Genomic DNA, 21,711 nt, shown 5'->3' with positions numbered 1-21,711 from the left:
TGTGAAGGATGAATTGCTCACAAAAGCAAGAAAAATTCCGTGCAGACAGATGCCTGAGAGTGATATAGGAACTTCCTTGCCTATAGAAAGACAGAAAAATTCTTGCTTTTCTTTCCCCTTCTCCTCTTCTTAAAGAATGAAATACCGAATATAGTTTTTTCAACCTTTTTTAATAAATGATAGAAACATTGAACTTGGCAAACTACTCCTCAAATTGTTTCTACATTTTTAATTATTTTTTTCCTACCTATTACATTAACTGATATAAGAGTAAATTAGATGAAAGTTTTTTTAAAAATCACAGTATATTTAAAGGGCTTCTAAAGTATATCAAAAGGGCTTCTCCTCAACATGGATAGCTCCAGTGCCTTTCCCTTCTTTCTCAAATTACATTGTTTCTCTTCAAAGTGCATTTCAAAGCTGGAATATTTCTGAAGATGGGGTTGCTGCATGTTTTTTTTTTCTTCAGGATTAGACTGTGGGCTCAAATAGATTAGGTAATACATGTTAAGTAGAAGGTACTACCAGACACCACTAAGTAGTTCAAAGCAGCAATAAAACAATATAAATATCCATTTTCATACTACACTTCTTTTCTTTATTGATGTGATGTTGCTTGTTCTCCCCTTAATCTACAGCTACAAAACAGTCTGCCTGTGTCCAGCTTTCACTACAGAAAAGGTAAATGATGATTACCTGAAACATGAAGATTGTTACTGAATATAAGTGGGAACCATTGTGGTGAGCAGGAAACAGAAATCATTCCATTCTCTGTGAATATTTATTCACATCTCTGAATGACAGGTGATTCTTTGTTATTGTGACTATTGTAGATCTAGCATGTGTGACTCTACACTAATTCTATTATAGACACAAATTTTCAGCTTCATGAAGCTCAATTCTGCAATTGATGGGGGCTTGTGGAGTGGGATGAAAGAGAAACAAAACCAAAAACACCAAAGTATTCCACCTGACTGCAGAATGCAACTTTCAGCAATTATAAAAGCTACACTATGACTTCACAGACTTGGATGATGACTCTGCAGTGTGATGAAACAGAGATTAGAAGGAATCCCTTCTTGGGATCCATGTAAACAGAAAACCACTGTGGCACAAATAATGCCAAAGCAGGCAATCATGTTTTACCAGCTTCACTTTTCAAGCTATTCAAACTCATCTGGAACTAAATGAGAGTTGACATTTTTTAAGAGATACACTACACACCTTTATTTTAACATGTCTGTGGCACTGCAAAATTAAATATTTTAACTGGAAGTTTGATTGGAAGGAAGTTGACTTTGAGATCCCTGCTAAACTCCGAAGAATACAGAGAAGAAGAAAACCCACCAACTTTCCCATGGTAAAAAAAAAAAAAAAAGTAAAGGCAGCTATACATTGAAATGAGGCAAGTTGAAAATTTGCATGCTGAAGCAGGGCAATGACTCTTCCCCCTGAGCAGTGGAAGAAACGTGAACTGACTGTAACTCCCTTTCTCTGTCTCCATGCACTTCTGGGGGAGGAGGTAGAGCTGAGAAGGAGGAAGGGGTGGCAGGAAGTTTTTTTAAGATTTATTTTACTTCTCATTATCCTGCTGTGATTTTCTTAGTAATAAATTCAATTGATATACTCAAGTTGAGTCTGGTTTGCCCACGATGGTATTTGGTCAATGACCACTTCCAGTTCTCTTCTCAGCTCCTGAATCTTTCATTAAGTTTTTCTCTCTCCCATCCTTGCGATGTGAAAAGTAAAACATTTCAACTCAAAAGAAATTTGTCATATATTCAGGGAACTTAATCTCAAAAAAACCCCACATCAGCTTTTAGTTTTACTATACTTAAAATAATCCAGATAAAAGGAGGGTCAAAACAAAACAAAGGCATTTGATGACTCAGTCATACCAAAATTTTGGCACATACACAGTGATGGTGGGAATATGAATTTCACAGCTGTTCTCAGAAGGAAAAGGGTGCATTCTGGCACTCTTCATTCAGAGTCTCCAGTTGCTATTCCTGTGCAAAAGTAAAAGTAGTCTTTGCTGTGTTTTGTCTCTTCATCCCAGTTCCCCCATTTCATTCCATTTAGTGAAGAAATCCTTGCTACTTAAATCAAATGCTGAACTTTCACAAGTGTGGAACAAATACTGTGTTCTGAGCTCAGTGGAGCCTGCTAGAATGTAATGCCCCTCAAAGTGCAAACAAAAGGAGATGCATTGAGTAAGAACCAAACTTTGGAATTCTGTAACCAAAAATCCATAAATAAATTTCTTTTTTTAGGACTGCATTCTATCTATAATACTGTACAGGCACAATTATTTATCCTGCAGCTCAGTGCACTCATAGAAAAAAGTGCTCATTCAACATATAATCATGTCTTGCCTTAACACTTAGGTAATAAAGGACTTCTATTAATGCAATATATTTGAAGCCAGAATTTTGAAAAACAAGAAAATTTTGTACTCCCATCTAAAACTTCAGTAGATATTGATCAAAAAGATCACTGATGTTTTAAATACAGTATTCATGCTGAACAATTTGCTGGTTTATGACAATTTGACATATTATGGAAGTTACAAATACTTTGATACCCAGAGACTATGCACTGCTTCTCCAGATGCTTCTTGACCAAAACAATTCACAGATGTTTGCTCATCTCTCTGCTGAATGTCCTCCTAAATTAGTTGATCCTAGAATAAAAATACAGGTAAAAACAGCAATCAAAAAAAAAAACTTGTTAAAACTGAATGAAGCTTTATTAATGTAAATTATTTGGGGAATTATATATAAGGAAAAGCAAAACTATCAAAAATTAAAAATACACCCTATACAATCGATGAAAACTTTTATATTGCCATTTTCATGAATATAAATGTGCTCCTCTGTATTTCCATAAAAGCATTTTTCCTATATTCCAATTTTAGCTACACAAGTGAATCTCCAAAGCGTTATTCTGTATATGAACTCAAATTAATTGCAATCATATAGCCAAATGACATCTATTACTAAAGTTCAATAAAGCTACTTTTAAATAACATTAATTTCTCCTACATTATTCAGAGATCCAACCAGTTCATGCATTATTTCACATATCCTATCACTATCCAGAAACTTCACAATTAAAATAATTGTGATGTAAGATTTTACAAGTACAGGCCTTCATTTCTTAAAATATTTTTATTTCAGTTTCATGAGCTCAAAGCTACTTGGGAGGTGCAGGAAGAACACATTTATTGGTATGGTCTAAGAGTGCTTTAGAGGTGCATTACTTTTTAATATAAGTTAAAAAAGATATTTCACTTATGGTGCAAACTGGGCAATAAGGAGAATTAGGTTTGCAAGATGTGACTGGTAAGAGTGCTACATTATCTCATCCAGGTTCTCTTTCCCAAAGAGGGCTGGACCATTCAAGGTGCCTTCTGACCAGAGCTGTTCTATGATTCTGTGACTCCGATTCTGTGATTTTATTAATTAATCTGCTCCACAGCAATTCCTACCCACATCCACTCCCCTTGGGCTGATGTTTATGCAGCTGCTTTTGCTAGTTTGATGTTGTACTCAACGAGTAACATCCTGGACTAGCTCCCTTTTAACTATGATCTGTGGACATTTACATGGATGTCTTATAGGCGGATCTTTAAGAAATGTGCAGTTGAGACAGAAAATTTGGACATGATCAGATTTAAATCTCTGCTAAAATCTAATTCTGAAGTGAAGCAAGAACACATTTTCACAGCAGATACCATCCCACACATTCCAAGGCAAAATAAACACCCAAATCTTCCCTATTTTGCTGAGAGCCTATTTCCAATTCTGAAAAATAATTTTTACTTTGGTTAATTTATTTAAGCTGCTATGCTGAAAACTTTTCAGGAAGTGGTAAACATTATTTTATAAATATGCTTGCCTTGTCTTTGCAGAAATCCAGGGATGGTGATTGGCTGCCTTGATAGAGACCGCTGTGGGGAAGGTGATGTAAATGAGTACAGCTGAGGGGTTCTGAAATCAGAACTGGCCCATGATCCCCTTCGACTGCTTTGGGATCCGGCTGGTGATGGACATGCACTACGTGGTAAGCTCACAGGGGTGGATCTGTTAATGGAATTAATTCATGCATGTGATTTGAGGCTACTTCTGTAACAATACAAAAGATTTCAAAATTACTTCAATTAGTTGTCGAATATTTTAAAGGAAAATGTTATAAATTAAATACGTTTACTTGTTTAAGATTTTTACATATTTCAAGAAGCAGACTGACAAAACAATTATGGAGTCAGAAGTAGAAGAAAAAAGTACTTTATAACATATTTTAAATTTCTTCTAGTAAGATATATTTGGCTTAATGATTATAAAGAACAAGAGTTAAATTTTTCTGGAATGATTTAAAGTTATTCATTGATGTTAATAATTCTCACAGTTTATGACATTTTTAATGTTTCAATGAAAAATCCAGAAACACCTGTTGCAGGCTGCATGAAAAGTTCAGATCATTCAGAGAACAGCCCTTGTGCAGATACTGTGCTTTCGTCTGATTTTTATAAGAATGATACAGCAGAGACAATGTTAAACTTCCTCATTATAAAATTACTACCCCTTTTTATAGGAGCACCATGACTGTAGAAGTCAACAGCTACAGAAGCACAGATTATATACACACATTTTTGAAAAACATGATTTCAAAATAAACTTTCCCCCAAAACCAAACATTCACATAGATGATAGCCAGGCTGCACAATAACACTTCCTCAGATCTAGAATACAACCTTTGAACTTACAGATTAATAGACACCAGAGGGGAAATTTAGTCACTTACAGGAGATGGTAACCTCTTGAAAAAGTTTTGAAGTATTACCTTGCAGATTCTGCTTCAGTCTTCCGACGTGGCATTATTACAGCTGTCTGAGAATGTCTGTAGGATACGCTGCCTGTGGGAATCGCATTTTTGAAAACAGGACCAACGTGAATGACTCATTTTACTTAAGGGTTAACTTTGGAAACAAAGATTAGTACTTTTATTGCATGATTTGGGACAAATTCATGATGGCTTCATTCAAGAACTAAAAATGGTGCACAATTACAATAGTCAATGAGAGAGCTCAGATGTCACAAAAACATCATATTGCACCATCCCTGCAAATCTTGTTCCAGTTAAATGTGTTGGTTTCATTCGCCTTCTTTCATTTATTAGACTATTATTAGACTATCAAGACAGCTGTGCTGAAGTGCTTCTTTTCTTCAGCTGATCTTTTTTTGTCCCATCTAACCCTGAGAAGTAAACTTTCCTTATTGCACCATTAAATCATTGTTTCCACTTACTTTTGCACATAAACTTTAATTACTTCAGCACTGTCCACTGCAAAACTTTATGTGAAGATTCTGAAATCTGCTGAACACATAACTGTTCTACATAAAATTTTACTGTCTAATAAATATCTATTTATATTTAGACACAATAAAAAAGACAGTTAACCTCAGCTCTCTTTATCTTGTTGTGCCTAGATTTATAGGCAACCATGTATTCAGGAAGAATCTGAGCATATGAATCAGACATAACACAGAAATAGCAATTTTTCCTCCTTCAATGAATTGCAATTGCATTTGTCTTTGTTTCAGGACACTTACACCACGTAAAAACACAAGAGTGCTAAAAGTTCTTTATGTGGCTGCAGATGGATTCTATGAACTGCTGAAGCCAGGTGAAATCCCGCCTGAACATGGGCTGCTGCAGAAACATTCTGAATGGAAAGCCAAGAATGGGAGAGACACACGAACAGTAGGCCTTCAGAGCATTAGGAATTCTGGGAAACTCCTCACAAATAAACAGCTCTCAAGAGACTGCACCAATTCCAGTAGGCTGTTACTCATGTCTCATATACATCTGAGTGTTACCCAAGCACAGGGTATGAAGGAATGAAAGAAAGTAGTGGAAGGTAAAATGTCTTATACCCTATAACAGCGATAAGGTGAAAAAAAAAAAATCACCTTTTTGAAGAAATTCTTCATCTCAACTACCTCACTTCTCTTATTAGGTAATATTTTTTTAAACTTTCATTTATTTTCTCCTCTTTTCTTCATGTGATATTTAACATGACATTGTGGACAATGTTACTCTCTGTTAATCACAAATAGCCACAAAAAATCATGAAATTAACAGAGAGTCAACAATGTATATTGCAAGTATCCCTGTTCAGTTCAATCACACATACAGTTACAGTATTTCCTTTGCAACTGTTATTTCAGCAAAAATCAGCTTGGTTACAAGTAATCATTTACTGAACAGAAGAGGTAAGTACTAGGAAAACATTTCATACTTCATTTTAACCCTTTCCCAGCTGCTGGATTGAAGTCCACATGATAAATTCCTCACACCTCAACACAATGCAAATATTTTATTAAATTGCTAATGTATGGATTTTAATTTATTCATCCTCTTAATGCAACAGAAATGTTACTCAGTTACAAAGTTTACTTTTACTCACCCATACGTCCATCCTGTGGTGGAGTTATTACTGATAATCTTGTTGGACCGGTTGGTGTCATTAGCTAAATGAATGGCAAGTCATTAACCACAGTGTAGTAAGTATATTAATTATTAAGACATTTTAAGCAACAGGTGTTATATTTTTATAGGTTTATAGAACCTGCAGATTTCCTGCAGAACTCTCTGCTGACAGTTTTGTTCATAGCACTAAAATGCAAAACCTGAGAATTAAGTTACTATTTTTAAAGATCTATGGTTAGGTGGGAAATACATGTATTTTAGCTTTATTATAACCTATCACATTCAGGTAAGAAGTGTTAGAGACACTCTCACTATTTTCTGTGCTGAGACTCCATTTGCAAGCTAGCAGCTGCTCCTGGATGTTGCCTCTCCTAACTAGGATACCAACACCACGAAAAGCTCCTGCCTTCATTCTCATGTTAGCAATATCACTCAAAACCTGCAATTCCCTACTCAGGTATCACAGCCTAAATGGTGCTTTCAGATCAGATATATTTGTAGCACTGAGATTTTAAGAATTTGCCATTTATTTCGGCATCACAAGTTTAAAAGCCTTTATATGGCATGTGTAGAATATAATTCCAGAAATCAATGTTGTGATTTATTTCCTTTTGGTTTCTTTTGGGGAGCATCTGACTTCTAACTTGCATCAAGCATATCTGAAATCATCATGCACATCAGAATGGTTTTGAATGGGATGGGGAGAGAAGCCCATTTTTTGCAGCATTAACAGAGTAGGAGAAATCAAAAGGATATATGTGTGTAACTACACATAAACATATATTAAAAAAAACCCCACTTACTCTCCTCATTGGTGAAGGTACAGGATCAACCTCCATTGCCTCAACCCTTGCAAGAAAGGTCAAAGTAAGTATGACATTGTAATAAAAACAACATTTTCATTATAAAGACTAAAATTATCTTAGAGTCTAATGTTAAATTTGACTAGTAATGGAAAAGCATAATACATAATGCATAAGACACATAAGTACTTAGGACTTATTCCAAAACTCTCTAGCAGTAAGAAAAATCTATTCATTGATTCTGAGCTTTGGTTTAAACATTTACAGAAAAAGTTATTTTATGATTAGCATTGTTATTCTACTATTTGTCTGAGTAAATATGCATATTTATGTATTTGTCATTTGTGTCTGCAACAGGGGCACTCTGAATCTGTTTTTTTGTAGAAAAGAAAGTCAAAATTAAAGGCATAGAAATATTTTAGCTCGAGCAAGCTGTATACTCATTTTACTAAACATGAAATAAGCCTTATTAGACTGGCTCATCCCATCTAACCTGAGACAACTACAGTGTACATATAGGTGTCTGTACAATAAATTTAGTTTTCTCTGTGGTAGATGGACAGTATCTCACTAATCTAGCTAACTAGCTATTCATCCAAAACTTCTTTAGAATAAGGTGCTTCATGCCTTAGATTTCTTTCCAGTAACCAGCATCCATACAACTGTAATGTTCACTTCAATAGATAAGACTTTCCTAACCTCTTTCATACTTGAGCAGTTTGCAAAAACAAAACACAAAATCAGAAAATATTTTAAACTCACCACAAAAAAGTTACTTTCCATATAAAACAGAAGTTAAGATTTTTATTGAAAATTAACAAATTTGTACCCACGTTTCAGAAGTGGAAGGACGACTCGAATGAAGAGAATATGAAGAATAAACATCTTGTTTTCTTGAAGTAACTGAAGTCATTAAGAAATTTAGTATTAGAACACACCTATGTCCAGTGACAAGTATTCCATAGTACATATTTTAAATCAACACTTCTTACTGGAAAATGGATCTCTGCTTGCACTGGAAAATGGCAGCGGTGTAGTTTTTTCAGGAGGTTTCATACTAAAGGGGAAAGAAAAAACAACAGATATAAATTGAAAGCTGGTTTAGTTAGTTCACATGTCTAATTGGTCAATAAATCATAAAATCCAAGTTTTTTATTCAGCAGGAGTAGGTTTTAACATGACACTATTTGCCACGAAGAAAAATAAGAATTTATTTGGTAAAGCTATGAACTTGCTCTTTATATAATATTTGCAGTGCTCATTATATACCAAACAACATCAAATTTAGTACAACCTTATGGCAAATTACTTTAGAGAACAAAAGATGTTAAAATACAACTATTAACTACAGCTAACTGCAAAATTCATTTCATTTCCCGAAAGTATACATTTACCAAACTTTAAGAAATCTAGTTATCAAATGAAATGTTGGCATTTTCATGCTATTCAACAATAACTTTGTAAAACTTGTACCTTTGATAAGAATCATAAATAGGAGTAATATGGTTATTAGGCAAGCAAGAAGAGGCCTAGGACACTTCTCCCTTCATAGAACTCAAAAAAAAAAAATCTAAAATTCAATAAGAACTCTGTAGTTGATATAACCAAGATTGTAGTTATTTGAGATGCACACAAGAAAACAGAGGCAGTGAGTAAAAATACATAAACTGCAGTAATCCACCACATACAAAGTTTCCCTTATGGGTTTCTTTTTTTCTGTTACATTACACCAAGCAGCCTGAGAGAGCAAAATAGAGTCTCGTGTGCATTTAAGAGTCAAGGGAAAGTCTGTACTAAAAAAAAAAAAAAAAAAAAAAAAAACCACAAAAAACCACAAAAAAACACAGAAAAGGAATAAAGATCCAAAATCTATGTAATTAAAATGCTGGTTGCATGAACTGGCTCTTTAATGAGATTTCAGTAACACTGTTGGCTTTATGTTGGAAATAAAATGAAAAGATGAAGTCACTGAGCAGGCAGATAAGGATGAGCAACCATTTGGTTACCACTTTGAAACATTTGAGAAAAAAAGACTGATTCAAGATGAGACAAGAATTTCATTTTTACTAGAAATAGAAAAGATAAAAACCATATTACAAAACTCTGGTAAATTTGTAAATGGGCTAAGATACCAGGAAAGGTTTCATAGTACTTTCCAGGCTGCTGCTATAAAGTCCATTGCAAACCACACAAACATGGTTATGTAACTGCAAATAAAAATTTTAAACTGAGTATCTATGTGATAGACTTTATTAAAAAATCATTTTTAGAGTTAACTACTGAGTTGAATTATAAAATAAAAGGATTACTTCCTGACAGGACTGATTATTGTGAAAAAATAGATTTGATGTCAGAAATCACTATACATTTATTTCTGCAAAAGAAATAGAGAAAGGCAAACAAAACTTTTCATTGTTTGATCAATTAAACTTACTGTTGTCTAATTACATTTACTTTTGCTGCACTAAACCTCTTACCATTGAAGCTGTTGCACTTGTTGTGTTACTTTCTTAAGAGACTCTTCCAGCTTCGCTATCTGTGAGATAATCATAGATTTAAACAAAGCCTATTTGTGTGATATACAGCTTCATTTTCATCCAGCTAGTATTCTAAAGTGTTGAAAGGCTGCTTTCTATTTGGTTTAATCTTAAGACATCATTGCTATTCCAGATTTATTGGAGCTGTTATGGCTGTGTTATGGATCATTAAACAGTCAGCCTGGAAGAGATATGCTTCTTTTTGGCAGTTAAAGACTTAGTTTGATTACCTTTTCTTAAGTGTGCTTAATACTGGATAAAACTGTGTGTAATACTGGATAAATGAATACTAGAAAAAGTGCTTAAAAATAGTTTTCTTTTCTTTTACTTCCTATTTTCCATATATGATATAAAAGCTTTGTTATGATTAATATGGAGTTATCTGAAAAAGCCACCAATAAATGTACAAAATAACATGTTCCCATATTTCTCATTTCAGATTCAAAATGTATTTTGTTCACTTCAGGATCTATTTGTAGTAAGCCTAAGTGAAAAGTTTTTTCTACTCTGTTAGAGATACAACCACAAATGTTATGAGCTGGCAAAATTGAAGAATATTAAGGTCAAGAACACTATGTCAGCTCTGTAGTCTGTGTATTTTTTACAGTCTTGCATTATGTGAATATTTTATGAAGGATGTAAAAATTTATTCAATAGCCTCAATACTATATCTAGATTTTATCCTTAATTTCCATTATGGGACCTTAATCCTTCACACTGTTCATATTTTGATTTGAAGGCAAATTATTAATTTGCTTTTTAATTTTTCATGCTTCTCAAACTATTATTTCGAGTTCTTGATTAAAATTATCTGATTTATAAAATCATATTGTTTGTGGGAGATACCATGTTCTTTTGGTAGAAGCAAAACAGACTAAACAAAAAATGTAATTTATGTAAGATCTGATTTTTGGTGTCCTGTTTCTTTCTTTCTAATGAGAGCTAGGTTTGATTAAGAAAGGGACCAGTCAGGAAAAATGTAATTAACCCTGTCACTCTGGTAATCTAGGACTGGGTAAATTTAAGACCAAAGTACCTTAAAGTAGGTAACTATTTGATTTTCAATATTTTGGGATCCTAGCACGACAGGGCATTGAGACCTGCACAGCAAGTGCCCACCATCACCTGCAATACCTGCACAACTCACAAAAACAGCAACAAAGCAGTTTAGTAAAGACCATGAGGCCTTGTTGGTTGACAGTGACAAGGATGACAAATTAAGAATAAGGAAGGGGACCTGACTCAAGACAGCCAAGCACGAGAAACCAGGATGGTGCTTAATACAACCAGCCTCTCCCGACCCTGATGCAATGCAAGCAGTTTTAACATACTAACCATACACAGAATGGGCAAAACAACAACAAACCCACCCAAAACAGTGTGCTATTGAAGCAGCAACCAACTACTTTTTCAACTGAATGCCTTCCTTAGGTCAAGTCACCTGAACACTCCTCAGGTCAAGTACCATCCCTGAGTACTTTATAAACACTGCTGAGTGAATGTCTGAACAGCAAACAACTTTAAAAATTCCATTACAAAGTACCAAAATTCTCTACAGATTCTTTGGAGACAACACCTCTATTGATGCTGAATTCTATTAATTTTTTTATTTTTTTTTTTACTATGTCTACAGGTTTCAGTTTTAACATTTGGAGTTGGTACAGTAAATTAGAAGGGAGATGAAATCAGGATTCTTTCCTGGCTGGCTTTAAAAGCAGAAGGACAGGACCCTACAAGAACTACACACACCACACTACACTATGAGTGATCCCAAAATTCATGATTCATGAAGAAAAGGGAAGAATGGCCCACAGAACACCTAATTTTCTAAGCTTTCTATCCATGACAATCATACCAGAAACTCTCCTCACACATGAAATTGCCAACTAGACAATTTGAGCTTTCCTCTGTCATTTCACACATGGGGCACCCACTCACAGGTCAAGTCACCAATACTGCCAAGTAGCTTTAAGCAACATCCCATGTCCTTAGAAATAAAAGAAACATCCAAATATTTTCCCAAATACTTAGAAGTAGCTGAAAAATGAAAAAGAAATGTGCCTTCCAACCTATAAAGGAAGAAGCACAATCACAAATGCAGTACTTGCTCTCCACAGAATAATTAATTCTGTCCTTCACACTGAGCCCCAAATTCAGGGTATTAGCCCTTACTCTTGTTCCCCATTGCTCCAGCTTCTCATTTATGTTGTCAACTACAGTCTTCTTTTCTTCTGGGCTTAACTTCTAGCACCTATCTCTTCCCACCTCTTCCACTTTCCCCTCCATACAGTGAACTGGTTTCTTTCCTCCTGGTCCTTTGATTCTGCCTTTAATCTTAACCACCTCACAACTAGAATATTTTATTATAAATAGTCACCAGAATTGATAGAGTCCTCACAGACTTTAAAAAATTAAAAACTGTTCTTTATAATGACAGCAATGAGTCAATCCTGATAAATTATTCTAAGTACTCCAATAAAAGATTAATATAGTTTCTAAAAGTAAACCAAAGTAATAAAGCAAACATAAACAAAACCCTAGAAAATCTCAACTAGAGTTACCTTTTGTTTGTGGTATGTTACTAAACGCTTACGATATTTTCCTTGAAATTGTGAAACCTAAAAAAAAATAGAGTTTTATCAAGCTTCACATAATTACATTTATGCACCTTAGCAAAGAAGTGATAGAAAAGAACTACTTCACAGTATGCAAAGTTTTCTGTCTTTTAATAGACAGTTAACATATCTTCTTTAAATCATCCTAAAAAAAATCCCAAACTACTCTAAATTATTATCACTGATAGACAAGTCTTATAAAGTTAATTTAATCCAATATGACCTACAGTAGAGCTAGTAGATTTATTTCACTGAAGTTGTATTTTAACTCTATGTTCAATAAAAAGGTAAAGACATTAGAAAGCCAGTTTAGCTGCAGTGTTTCTTAGTCATCAGTGCTAAGCAAACACATAAAATTAATGGCAACATAAAAAGCAATCTATCTTACTGGCAATTATAACATGCCTTGTAAAAATACCCTGTTAATTAAAAAGTAATTGTTAGACACACTGTCTGGTGATGTGTAAGCACTTCTTGTGTCCAAATGACGACCATAAACCATGACAAGTTAAAAGTAAAAATGACAAGGCAGGGAAGACAAGAACAAATTACACAGGCAGTAACTTCTAATAAATCTTTCTTCTCACATGTAAGAAAACTGCCAGAAAATCTGTAGGTATAGAGATAACCAAGAATAAACACTCTGAGAATATAAACCCCTGAAGGAGCATCCAACTTAAACAGTTACTTTTTATTCCCTCTGGAAAAATCTCAGAGGTTCCCATTGAATACTCATCACAGGATCAGGTCTCTCTTTGGAACAACTGATGGAAGAAATATCCACTTAGAAAGCAATGGCTCTGAGCTGCCTTCACTCACTCAGAAATGAGTTCTTGGGTCTAGGAGAAACCTGAATTTGTCAGTTTAGTGCTCAGTACCAGTCAAAAAGTAAATCAGATCTTACTAATGGTTTAAAATGGAGCAAGAGACATCATCATTGCCCTTTAAAAAATGCATGCTGCTATATCCTGAATATGCTTAATATCTCAGAAAGGACAGAACAAGTCTGAAAACAGTTCAGATTAATCAGATGTATCCAAGAACTTCAGTAAAAGAATGAACATACAGAATAGGAATCTTCACAGCTAAAAAAAAAAGACAGTTGAAGAAGGGATGCATCAGCAGTCTAGAACTAATGATTAGCACAGATGTAGTGTGTGACAATGGATACTTTTTCTTTCAGAATCAGATTCAAGAGTAAGAAATTAAACCAACAGGTTAAAACATGAAAATGAAATAATCATCATGCAGTGAACAACCTGTGAATCTCCCTTCCCTAATATGAGATAGATGCTAAAATTCAGGAAACAACCTAACAATTTAGTGGGGAAAAATACACACCACAAGTTTCTGAATGCAGAGGACCACCCCTACCTTGAGAAATTCCTGTGCCAAAAGTTGTTGAAAGCTGGGAGGCTCTTCTGAAGATGTGTAACTGCATCCAGCTCTGCTCTCATGCTTCCCTAAGCACCCACCCATATGACAAGACACTAGATAAGAGATTACATAAAATGCTCTTACGTCTTTTGATGCAGGGCCAAGTTCTGAACATACCACAATGCCTTCACTACACTTCAATATGCTCCCAACAGGTTATCTGAGGCTACAGAAAACCTACCTCAGTCTTGAGAGACTGAGCTTTGTTTTTTTCTTCCTTTGGCACATTATGGAAGTTTGTATTCCCATTGATTGGAGGTGTGGTTCTCTGCACTTGCTCAGTTTACAGAGTAACTGCTGATCCTGCTCTTAAAAAGTGGGCATGGAGGGACACAGGAAGGCTTCACATTTACCTTGTGCCACTTCTGCATCTGAGGAGAAGAACTGCTCAGGAAAGGGGCCAAGCTCAGTTATGGAAAAGTCTGTGAAGCTTGGGGTTGAGCAAATGTGAATCCATGACCACTGCTGAAGAAAACAGGTGATACTCCCTGGGTTATTGTTCTGCTGGACCAGGAAGCTCACCCAAAGATCAGCAAGTCCCAGCCCAAGGAGATGAGAATAGACAACGAAGGCTGCAGCTGGGCCCAGGAACAATGCACTACTGGAGTAGTTGAAACTGCTGCTGAAATGCACTGGAAGAGGGACAAGGACACAAAGTCCCAAAGCCAAGCTGAGGAGAGGCAGAGAATGAGGAGGAAATGGGAGTCTGTATACACTCATTTAACTCAGACAGCTACTGAAGTTCTTGACTGGAAAATAAGCCTGAAGAAATGAATCCTATCTGGAATTCAGAGAAAGCAGGAGGAAAATGACCTTGGAATCATTTACAGCAATCTATCTGGGAAATAAAAATAAAAGAGGTGTGCTTTGATTAAAAAAAGAAAAAAAAAATTAAAAGGGAGAGAGAGAGAGAGAGCACAGTCAGCTCAGGACTGTAGCCAGCTCAGGTTTTCACTGTGTAACTTTTTATTGCTGTAATTAAGGCACACTATCTGGGCACACTTAAACTTCTGGCAGATCTAATTTTTCATTGCATGGTATTGAAAGTGATTTTATACCATTAAAATAACCAGACTAGTGGTCCTTGGAGGGAGTTTGAAAACATAAGCAGTGACCATAATGAATAATTTATGTCTCCTTAAGAACTTAGAAACTGTGGAATTAAGGAAGTAAAGACAGTAATGGGCACACATTCATTTTCAAGCATTCACTCATTCACTCACTTGCATAAAAATCATTAGGAGTTGCTGATTATTTTATGGAGTTAAAAAGTTCCAAGGTAGGTTCACCTGTGATTCTTCTTTTGAACATTTCTTGCTTAACACATCTATTTTCATGAACAGTGATTGAATATCAGGGCGTGTCTATGAAAAAATAAAAACACACCGAGGTCAGCATTTTTATTAGCAAGTCATATTAAATAAAATCTTTTGTAAAATGTTTCTTAAATTGACTGAAGTATATAAATAAAAAAAAAAAATTTAGAGATCAGAGAAGGATAATGCAGAAATTGAAAATAAGCCTAATTTTCTTTAATGGCCTTATCAACCATGTGGAAAGCACTGGGCTTTTGTTTAAATATATTATCCACTTATATACTTAATGTGATTAAGATAGCACCAGTGTCCAGAGGACATTCAAGGAGGATGCTGTGGCCCCTGGAAGAGACATTGCATTCACACCAACATCCAGGTTTCTGGCAGCCCCTTTCCAGGCTTTTTGGTTCTCACCACACCCAGCCTCATGGATGCATCCTACAATGAGTTTTGTTTCAAAGTCCTTTTTCAGAATACTTCCAGTACTGACTGGGATCCCTTTGTCTTTTGTGCCCACTGGGCAACAGAATATTGCCCTAGAATAAGGAAAGAACCCTAAAGTAATTGTTGAATTTTTGAAGTATTTTATGGTTTGTGTCTTTTAATCAGAGATCATGATGTAGCCTCACAAATGGCCACCTGTGCTTTTAAAAAATATTGAGGAAGTTCTCTATATCTAAGCCATCATTGTAATAAAAATTTAATTGTTACTTGCAGTGAGGAAACAAATGCTTCAAAATATAAAGGGAATTTCAGAATAATAGTGACATTTGTTCATCTATCCAAATCTACAAAGCAGTATAGATAACTTAAGTGTTACCTTAATCCAGAATACACACACTCCTATCTGTTCATAAGAAAAACAAATAAAATACAACTCCAAAATAGATGTACCAGTTATAGTACAAAGTTAAAATAGTTTTCAAAAACAATGAATCTAGGGAAAAAAGTCTACCTGTAAACTGAATGGCTCTCTTTGATGTACTGTGATTCCATAAGAGAAGGCAAGCTTACAACCACCCCAAATCTGAATAAAAAGACCAAAAATAATGCTTATCCTTAGACAACAGGAGAAGGCAGTCCTAGAAAGAAGGCAGCCTTCATGTAAGGAATCACCTTACATGATCCAGTAAAAAAGAACTGAACTGCTGGAGGAAAAATTTAAATTACTCCTAGAAGTACTGAAAATCTCAGAAAGCTTTAAAAAATAGAAATATATTAAAAGGTGAATTATTAACAGAAGTAAGAACTGGGCCACCTTGTGAATTATGCATAAGTTTTCTGCGATACTAAGAAAGCAGAAGGATAAATGCAGTCAATTAAATTAAAGATAACGCATTGAAACCAAAAAGTGTTAGGCTTTGCTCCACTTTGAAATAAACAAACATCCAGAAAAATAGTATTTTTGTCTATACTAAAAATATCTTAACACTAGCATAAAGGCAAATATCCAAGATTAAACATCCAAACCTATGTTCAATGTGTGCTTCAATTATGTCTTTCTAACAATAAAAGGAAATTTAATCTCTTATGTATGAAAACTAATTGTGCAAGGAGCTTAATTAACAACTTGGATTTGCAATAGATTTGTAGCTTCTGTTTCCCATAGTGTGACATCAGCTGCTGGGATGTCCCATGCAGCAATCAGTGATGGCCTGCACTGTTTCCTCACTGCTGAGCTGTTCATGCTTTAGGAAAACTGCTTTTCCTTGCTTTCCCCAGCTACTAATTTTTACAGAACTCACAGGAGGTAATTAATTGTATTTGAGACTTCCTTTGCAATTTTGAATTTGGTTGACATTAGCCAAAGAATTCCAAAATTTCCAGCTGACAAATGGAGAAATGCAGACACACAACACAGTTAACCTACCTACGGTATTTCAGTAAAGAAACTACAAACAAGACAATACTATTCCAACTTGAAAACCTAAGACAATCATAAAAATACATTCAGTTTCTTTAAATGAAATGCACTCATAGGAGCCAAGCTCTTGAAATCTATATCAAAGCAATGACCTTGGTTTAAAGTACCTATCAGATTTGACCCAACCAGCTTCATGGTGATGTAAAAACTCTTTCAAATAAAGATTTGTATAACACTGTTTGTATTTTATCTGCTGCATGAGGAGCAGTAGATGTTCCCATGGTACTCTGAGACACTGAACAGCCAGATTCTGATTTACCATAACACTTAACCATCCTCTGGGGGAAAGCAAGTGGGGATCATGAGACACAGAAGGAAGACATAGAGGTGACAAGAATGCATTACTGTAAAGATGAGAATGCTTAACGTGTACATGTTGATTACCCCAACATACAATTTAATTAGGAGCTCTAACACATTTATAGGACCTCCTCCTCATTGGGAATTCTTCCATAGCATCAAGCTCATAAAGCTTACCAGGTATATTTCCACTCAGGTTCCTGAATTATAGAGCCATGACTTTTTTATATGCATCTTTAATTATCATTCCAATCATTTTATCTGTTCTTAATCAAGGATAAGCAATCATCATTAATGTCTTTTTTAAAGAATATGGTAATTTGCTTCCTTCCAGCCCTCCAGAGCAGTGGCAGGTTCTAATGAAACATGTAATATTTTTGTTAGTATCCCAATCACTGCATTTGTCAATTCCTTCTGTGTTTTTGAAGCAAATTATCAAGTTCTGCTGAAATGGTGCAATTTAAGACTGATGTAACTTGAAAATTAACCTGGTTTTAAGCAAGGTGTCAGACAAGATGACCTCCAGAGGTCTCTGACAACTTAAATTATTCTCTGCAGCAACAATAGGTTGATATTGAAAGCATATTAAAATATGCCCTTTAGAATTTTTATGAAGGGCTTTTTGATAATTTTTCATATTTGATTCCTGTGTGCATCATTCTTTTGTATTATACTTGCATTTTGTTGTTGCAATTTTTTTAGTAGCATTGTCCTCTTCAATGCGCAAGATTCCTACGTTTAGCTGTATTGAATTTTCTTAAATGTTTTTAGTGTATCTCTTTTATCCTTATAAGGCATTGTCTCTTAGGCATCAGTCTACAAAAATATTAATATTTTCACAAACTATTTATGAAATCAGCTAAAGAGAAGAATGCTCTTGGGAGAAATGGCAAAATTAAATATTCTTAATGATTAATCAAGAAAGAAAATTAAAAACTCTTAATTCACCAGTGAATAACAAGTATTCCCAACAATATTTCAAACCCCTTCTTAATCACACAGCCACAAGGAAAACAGTTAAGCTTAAGAGAAAACAGGGGAAAAAAAACCTAATCCACTTGAAAAGAGCACTGAGGCATCATGCAGGTTTTCAATCCAGTCTTTTACATTAAATAGTTCATTACAGTTCATTTTCTGTGATGTACAAATGCAAAAAACAATAAACATTTTTCCACATTTTGAAAATAGTCACTGATGTTACAAAGTAACCAACCGTATTTCTTAAAAAGTTTAGAATTATTTACAGTCTAGCAGTATCTGAAAACCAAAAAAGTTTCCACAGGCTTTAATTTGAAGGAATATACACAACAAAAAGATGAGCTGTCTAGTGCCTATGTATCTAAGTTTAGCAACCTATTATCAGCAAATATTCATGTTACAGTTGGCACAAACAAAAAAAGGAAGCATTTTTAATGCAAATAGTTTAGCTGTTAAGCAAACCACAGATTAACACAACAAAAGGAAAGCTTGATTTACCTCTTTTGAAAGGACTAAGGTACGACAAGCACTTTTACAGACCAAACATTCATCTTTTTTGCCTGTAAGGTGAAGACACATTTAAAATACAGATCAAAGTGAATATATATTGAACACATTGTAAATAGAATACGATGCCTAAATCTCTAGAGTTTGTGTAAGAAATCTGCTGGTTATACAACTATGAATAAACATTAATAAAGAATCTGATTCTGTAACCATTACACAGAGTTGCACAGGAAAAATGTGTGTGAATGTCATCAGGTCTTACTCCTGTAAATAAGCATTCATGTAAATGATTTTATGAATATCATTAGTGTCACAGAATGCAGGTGACTTTTAGTTCCCTTGATTTAAATAGGACTACATGCCTGGTTTAATTAAATGTATGCTTAAGTGCACTAATGACTTAGAGTCAATCTGATATATAGCTTTTTAGACTGGGGCACAGTTGGGTTCTCCCAAGAAAATAAATGAAACCCAAATGTCAAGGAGTTAATAATTTTACTTTTTGAATATCTCCAGTGAGAAAACAATAAAATTACTTTTTAAAACTTTATGACTTTTAAACTCTTTGATTATCTGCAAACATATTAGAAAATGTCTACAATAAATACACATTATATCAATATTTATAATTGATAATTTTATAGCTTCTGTCTTTCTGAAGATTCTAAGGATCAATGTTTATAAACATCTTTAAATACATTTTTAACCTTGTATTGTCATTACTATTGAATTCACAGCAAAAAGATACATAATCTCTCAAATGTTTTTCTGCCAAACAACATTAAGAGCAGAAGGGGAAGATGTTGTTCATGTTCTAGGAGCTGTAGAGGCTGCATTTTATGATCCTCTATCCTCAATATCCTCCTGTGAAAACATCTCGTCAAAAGTCTTTAGTTCTGAAATATAGATTGATCATTTTTTCTGTGTGCCCTTACAAAAACCAGGGCATTCAGGGTGATATGAAAGGGAAAAATCTTGATATTTGTCGCTGAATTTTTTTTTCCTTTTCAAAAATAACTTCTTTATTCGTCTGTCTTTCCCACCTCTCTGTTCAAGAATATCATAGGAGTCCCAGAATACAACTCTGGAATTGCACATAACACAAGAGCTTCAAAACATCACCTCCAATCTTCCCTCACGCTGCTGAAAGTTTTCAGGAACAATACTGAGCCTTAAAACTTAAGACTACTTCCAAAACCTACCCTAAACAAATCCTATTTTATTATAATTGCTCTCTCACTACGGAAAAACCATTATTTTCCCAAATTAGCCAGAACAGAAGGCCATCTATTTGTGGGTTTTTTTACAAAATTACGGATCATAAGCATCCAAAATCCAGTTTTGAAAAGGCTCCGTTGCCTGTGCCCAAGGTTTGTTCTCAAACCCGCATCCACCTGGAGGTGGACATAGATGGGTTTTACTGTTCAAAGCAAATCAGCAGCAAGGATTGGAAAGGCTTATCAGTTATTCGAAAAAGTACTCAGGCCTTTCATTTTTTGCACAGTGGGTAAGAAACACCAATGTTCGTGGCGGATGTGTGCACGCCAGCACAGCCCGCCCAGCCGGGCGCGCCCCAGCAGCATAAATTACCTTTCTGCAGGCAAACCTCACAGAAAACGTGGCCGCAGCTGGTGAGGCAGAAGCGCGGTGTGGGGCTCTGGGGCTCGGAGAAGCAGGAGTTGCAGAACACGGCCATGGCCATGGCCATGGCGGAGCAGGGCCTGGCGCTGGGGCAGAGCCCTCCGCCCTCAGGCTGCGCCATGGGGCGCGTCCCGCCCCGGCCCGCGCTGAGGCGGCCCTGAGGGCAGCGGGGCCTCGGGCCCGCACAGCTTGCTCCTCTCACACACCCGCGAAAAATTTTAGTGTTTTCTTGCTTCTCACTATCGAACTGCAGCGGTGCCGACACGGAGCTGTGAGAGATTTCCTCTCCCGTCCCCAAACGTGAGGAACTGAACTGCGCCCACAGCGCTCCGCGAAGGGGCTTCAGCGGGAGCCCCGCCCTGCTCACTCCTCCCGGGTCAGCGGATGGGAAAAAAAACAAAAAAAAACAAAACAAAACAAAATCGCATTTTAAGAATCCAGGAAATTTGTTAATTCGCTATCACAGGTTTGCTATAACATCTTCTGTTGTGGAAAAAGAGCAAAATAAGGAGATTTGATTAATTTCTTAGACAAGACAAAAAAAAAAAAAAAAATTGTAGGGAGCGAGTCCCTTACAGATAGTTGCAGTGCAGGCTGTAGCTCTGGGTATGACAGAGCCACAAACTGCAGAGGAAGCTTTTAACTTCATCAAGGCTTCTGCCCCCAAAGTGCTTCCCAAAGGATCTGTGAGTCAGCTTCTGCTTTATGGAGTTAATTAATAATCTTGAAGGAGGCTGAAAACATTTCATAAAAGCAAAGATGGTGATGATGATGATGATATGATGATGATTATTATTAATAGTAATTATAGTAGTACCAGTAGTAGAAGTAAAGAATTAAGCAATCACAAGTTTTATTCAAGACTCCCAAGTCTCAGTGCTGAGTCTATACTCTTTGAGTATAGACCTAATTAATATGGTGGAACATGATTAGCTCTTTTATAAATTCTGAAATGTAGCTTGTCCTGGATTACCAGCTGGAGTGCATTGTAAGTGAAATGAGTTATGTTTGTCATTGAGATGTGGTTAGGAGCCTTACACTAAATATCAGCTGAAGTCTGAACCACAACCTTGTCGCAACACTTTATTGCTTTCTTCTTGGACTCCATATACCATATGGTTTTAACACATATTTCCTTCTTACCCACCACCAAATATG

At 35.5% G+C, this 21,711-nt stretch overlaps 1 protein-coding gene across 1 annotated transcript; it reads right to left on the bottom strand.

Annotated features, from left to right (window-relative positions):
- Window positions 1-2,645: 2,645 nt before the first annotated feature.
- On the bottom strand, window positions 2,646-20,701 carry RNF212 (ring finger protein 212). Its single transcript, XM_056490858.1, has 12 exons — window positions 20,503-20,701; window positions 18,904-18,965; window positions 15,177-15,251; window positions 12,397-12,453; window positions 9,776-9,834; window positions 8,291-8,355; window positions 8,132-8,201; window positions 7,299-7,344; window positions 6,473-6,536; window positions 4,846-4,918; window positions 3,901-4,085; window positions 2,646-2,683 (listed from the first exon to the last, which is right to left on the bottom strand). Exons 1-12 carry the CDS (start codon window positions 20,672-20,674, stop codon window positions 2,646-2,648), a joined length of 966 nt encoding a protein of 321 aa, XP_056346833.1. The 5' UTR covers window positions 20,675-20,701.
- Window positions 20,702-21,711: the final 1,010 nt, after the last annotated feature.

Source organism: Oenanthe melanoleuca, chromosome 4 (assembly GCF_029582105.1).
Source record: "Oenanthe melanoleuca isolate GR-GAL-2019-014 chromosome 4, OMel1.0, whole genome shotgun sequence".
NCBI lineage: Eukaryota > Metazoa > Chordata > Aves > Passeriformes > Muscicapidae > Oenanthe > Oenanthe melanoleuca.
Note: the sequence above shows the minus strand (reverse complement) of the source record. Positions and strands in the feature narration are given on the sequence as shown.

Coding starts and splice junctions, on each gene's coding strand:
- RNF212 (XM_056490858.1), bottom strand. CDS start 20,674: ATGGCGCAGCCTGAGGGCGGAGGGCTCTGCCCCAGCGCCAGGCCCTGC. Junction 9,835..12,396: donor TAACATACCACAAACAAAAG/GTAACTCTAGTT, acceptor ATTATCTCACAG/ATAGCGAAGCTGGAAGAGTC. Junction 8,202..8,290: donor AAGCAGAGATCCATTTTCCA/GTAAGAAGTGTT, acceptor TAATGACTTCAG/TTACTTCAAGAAAACAAGAT.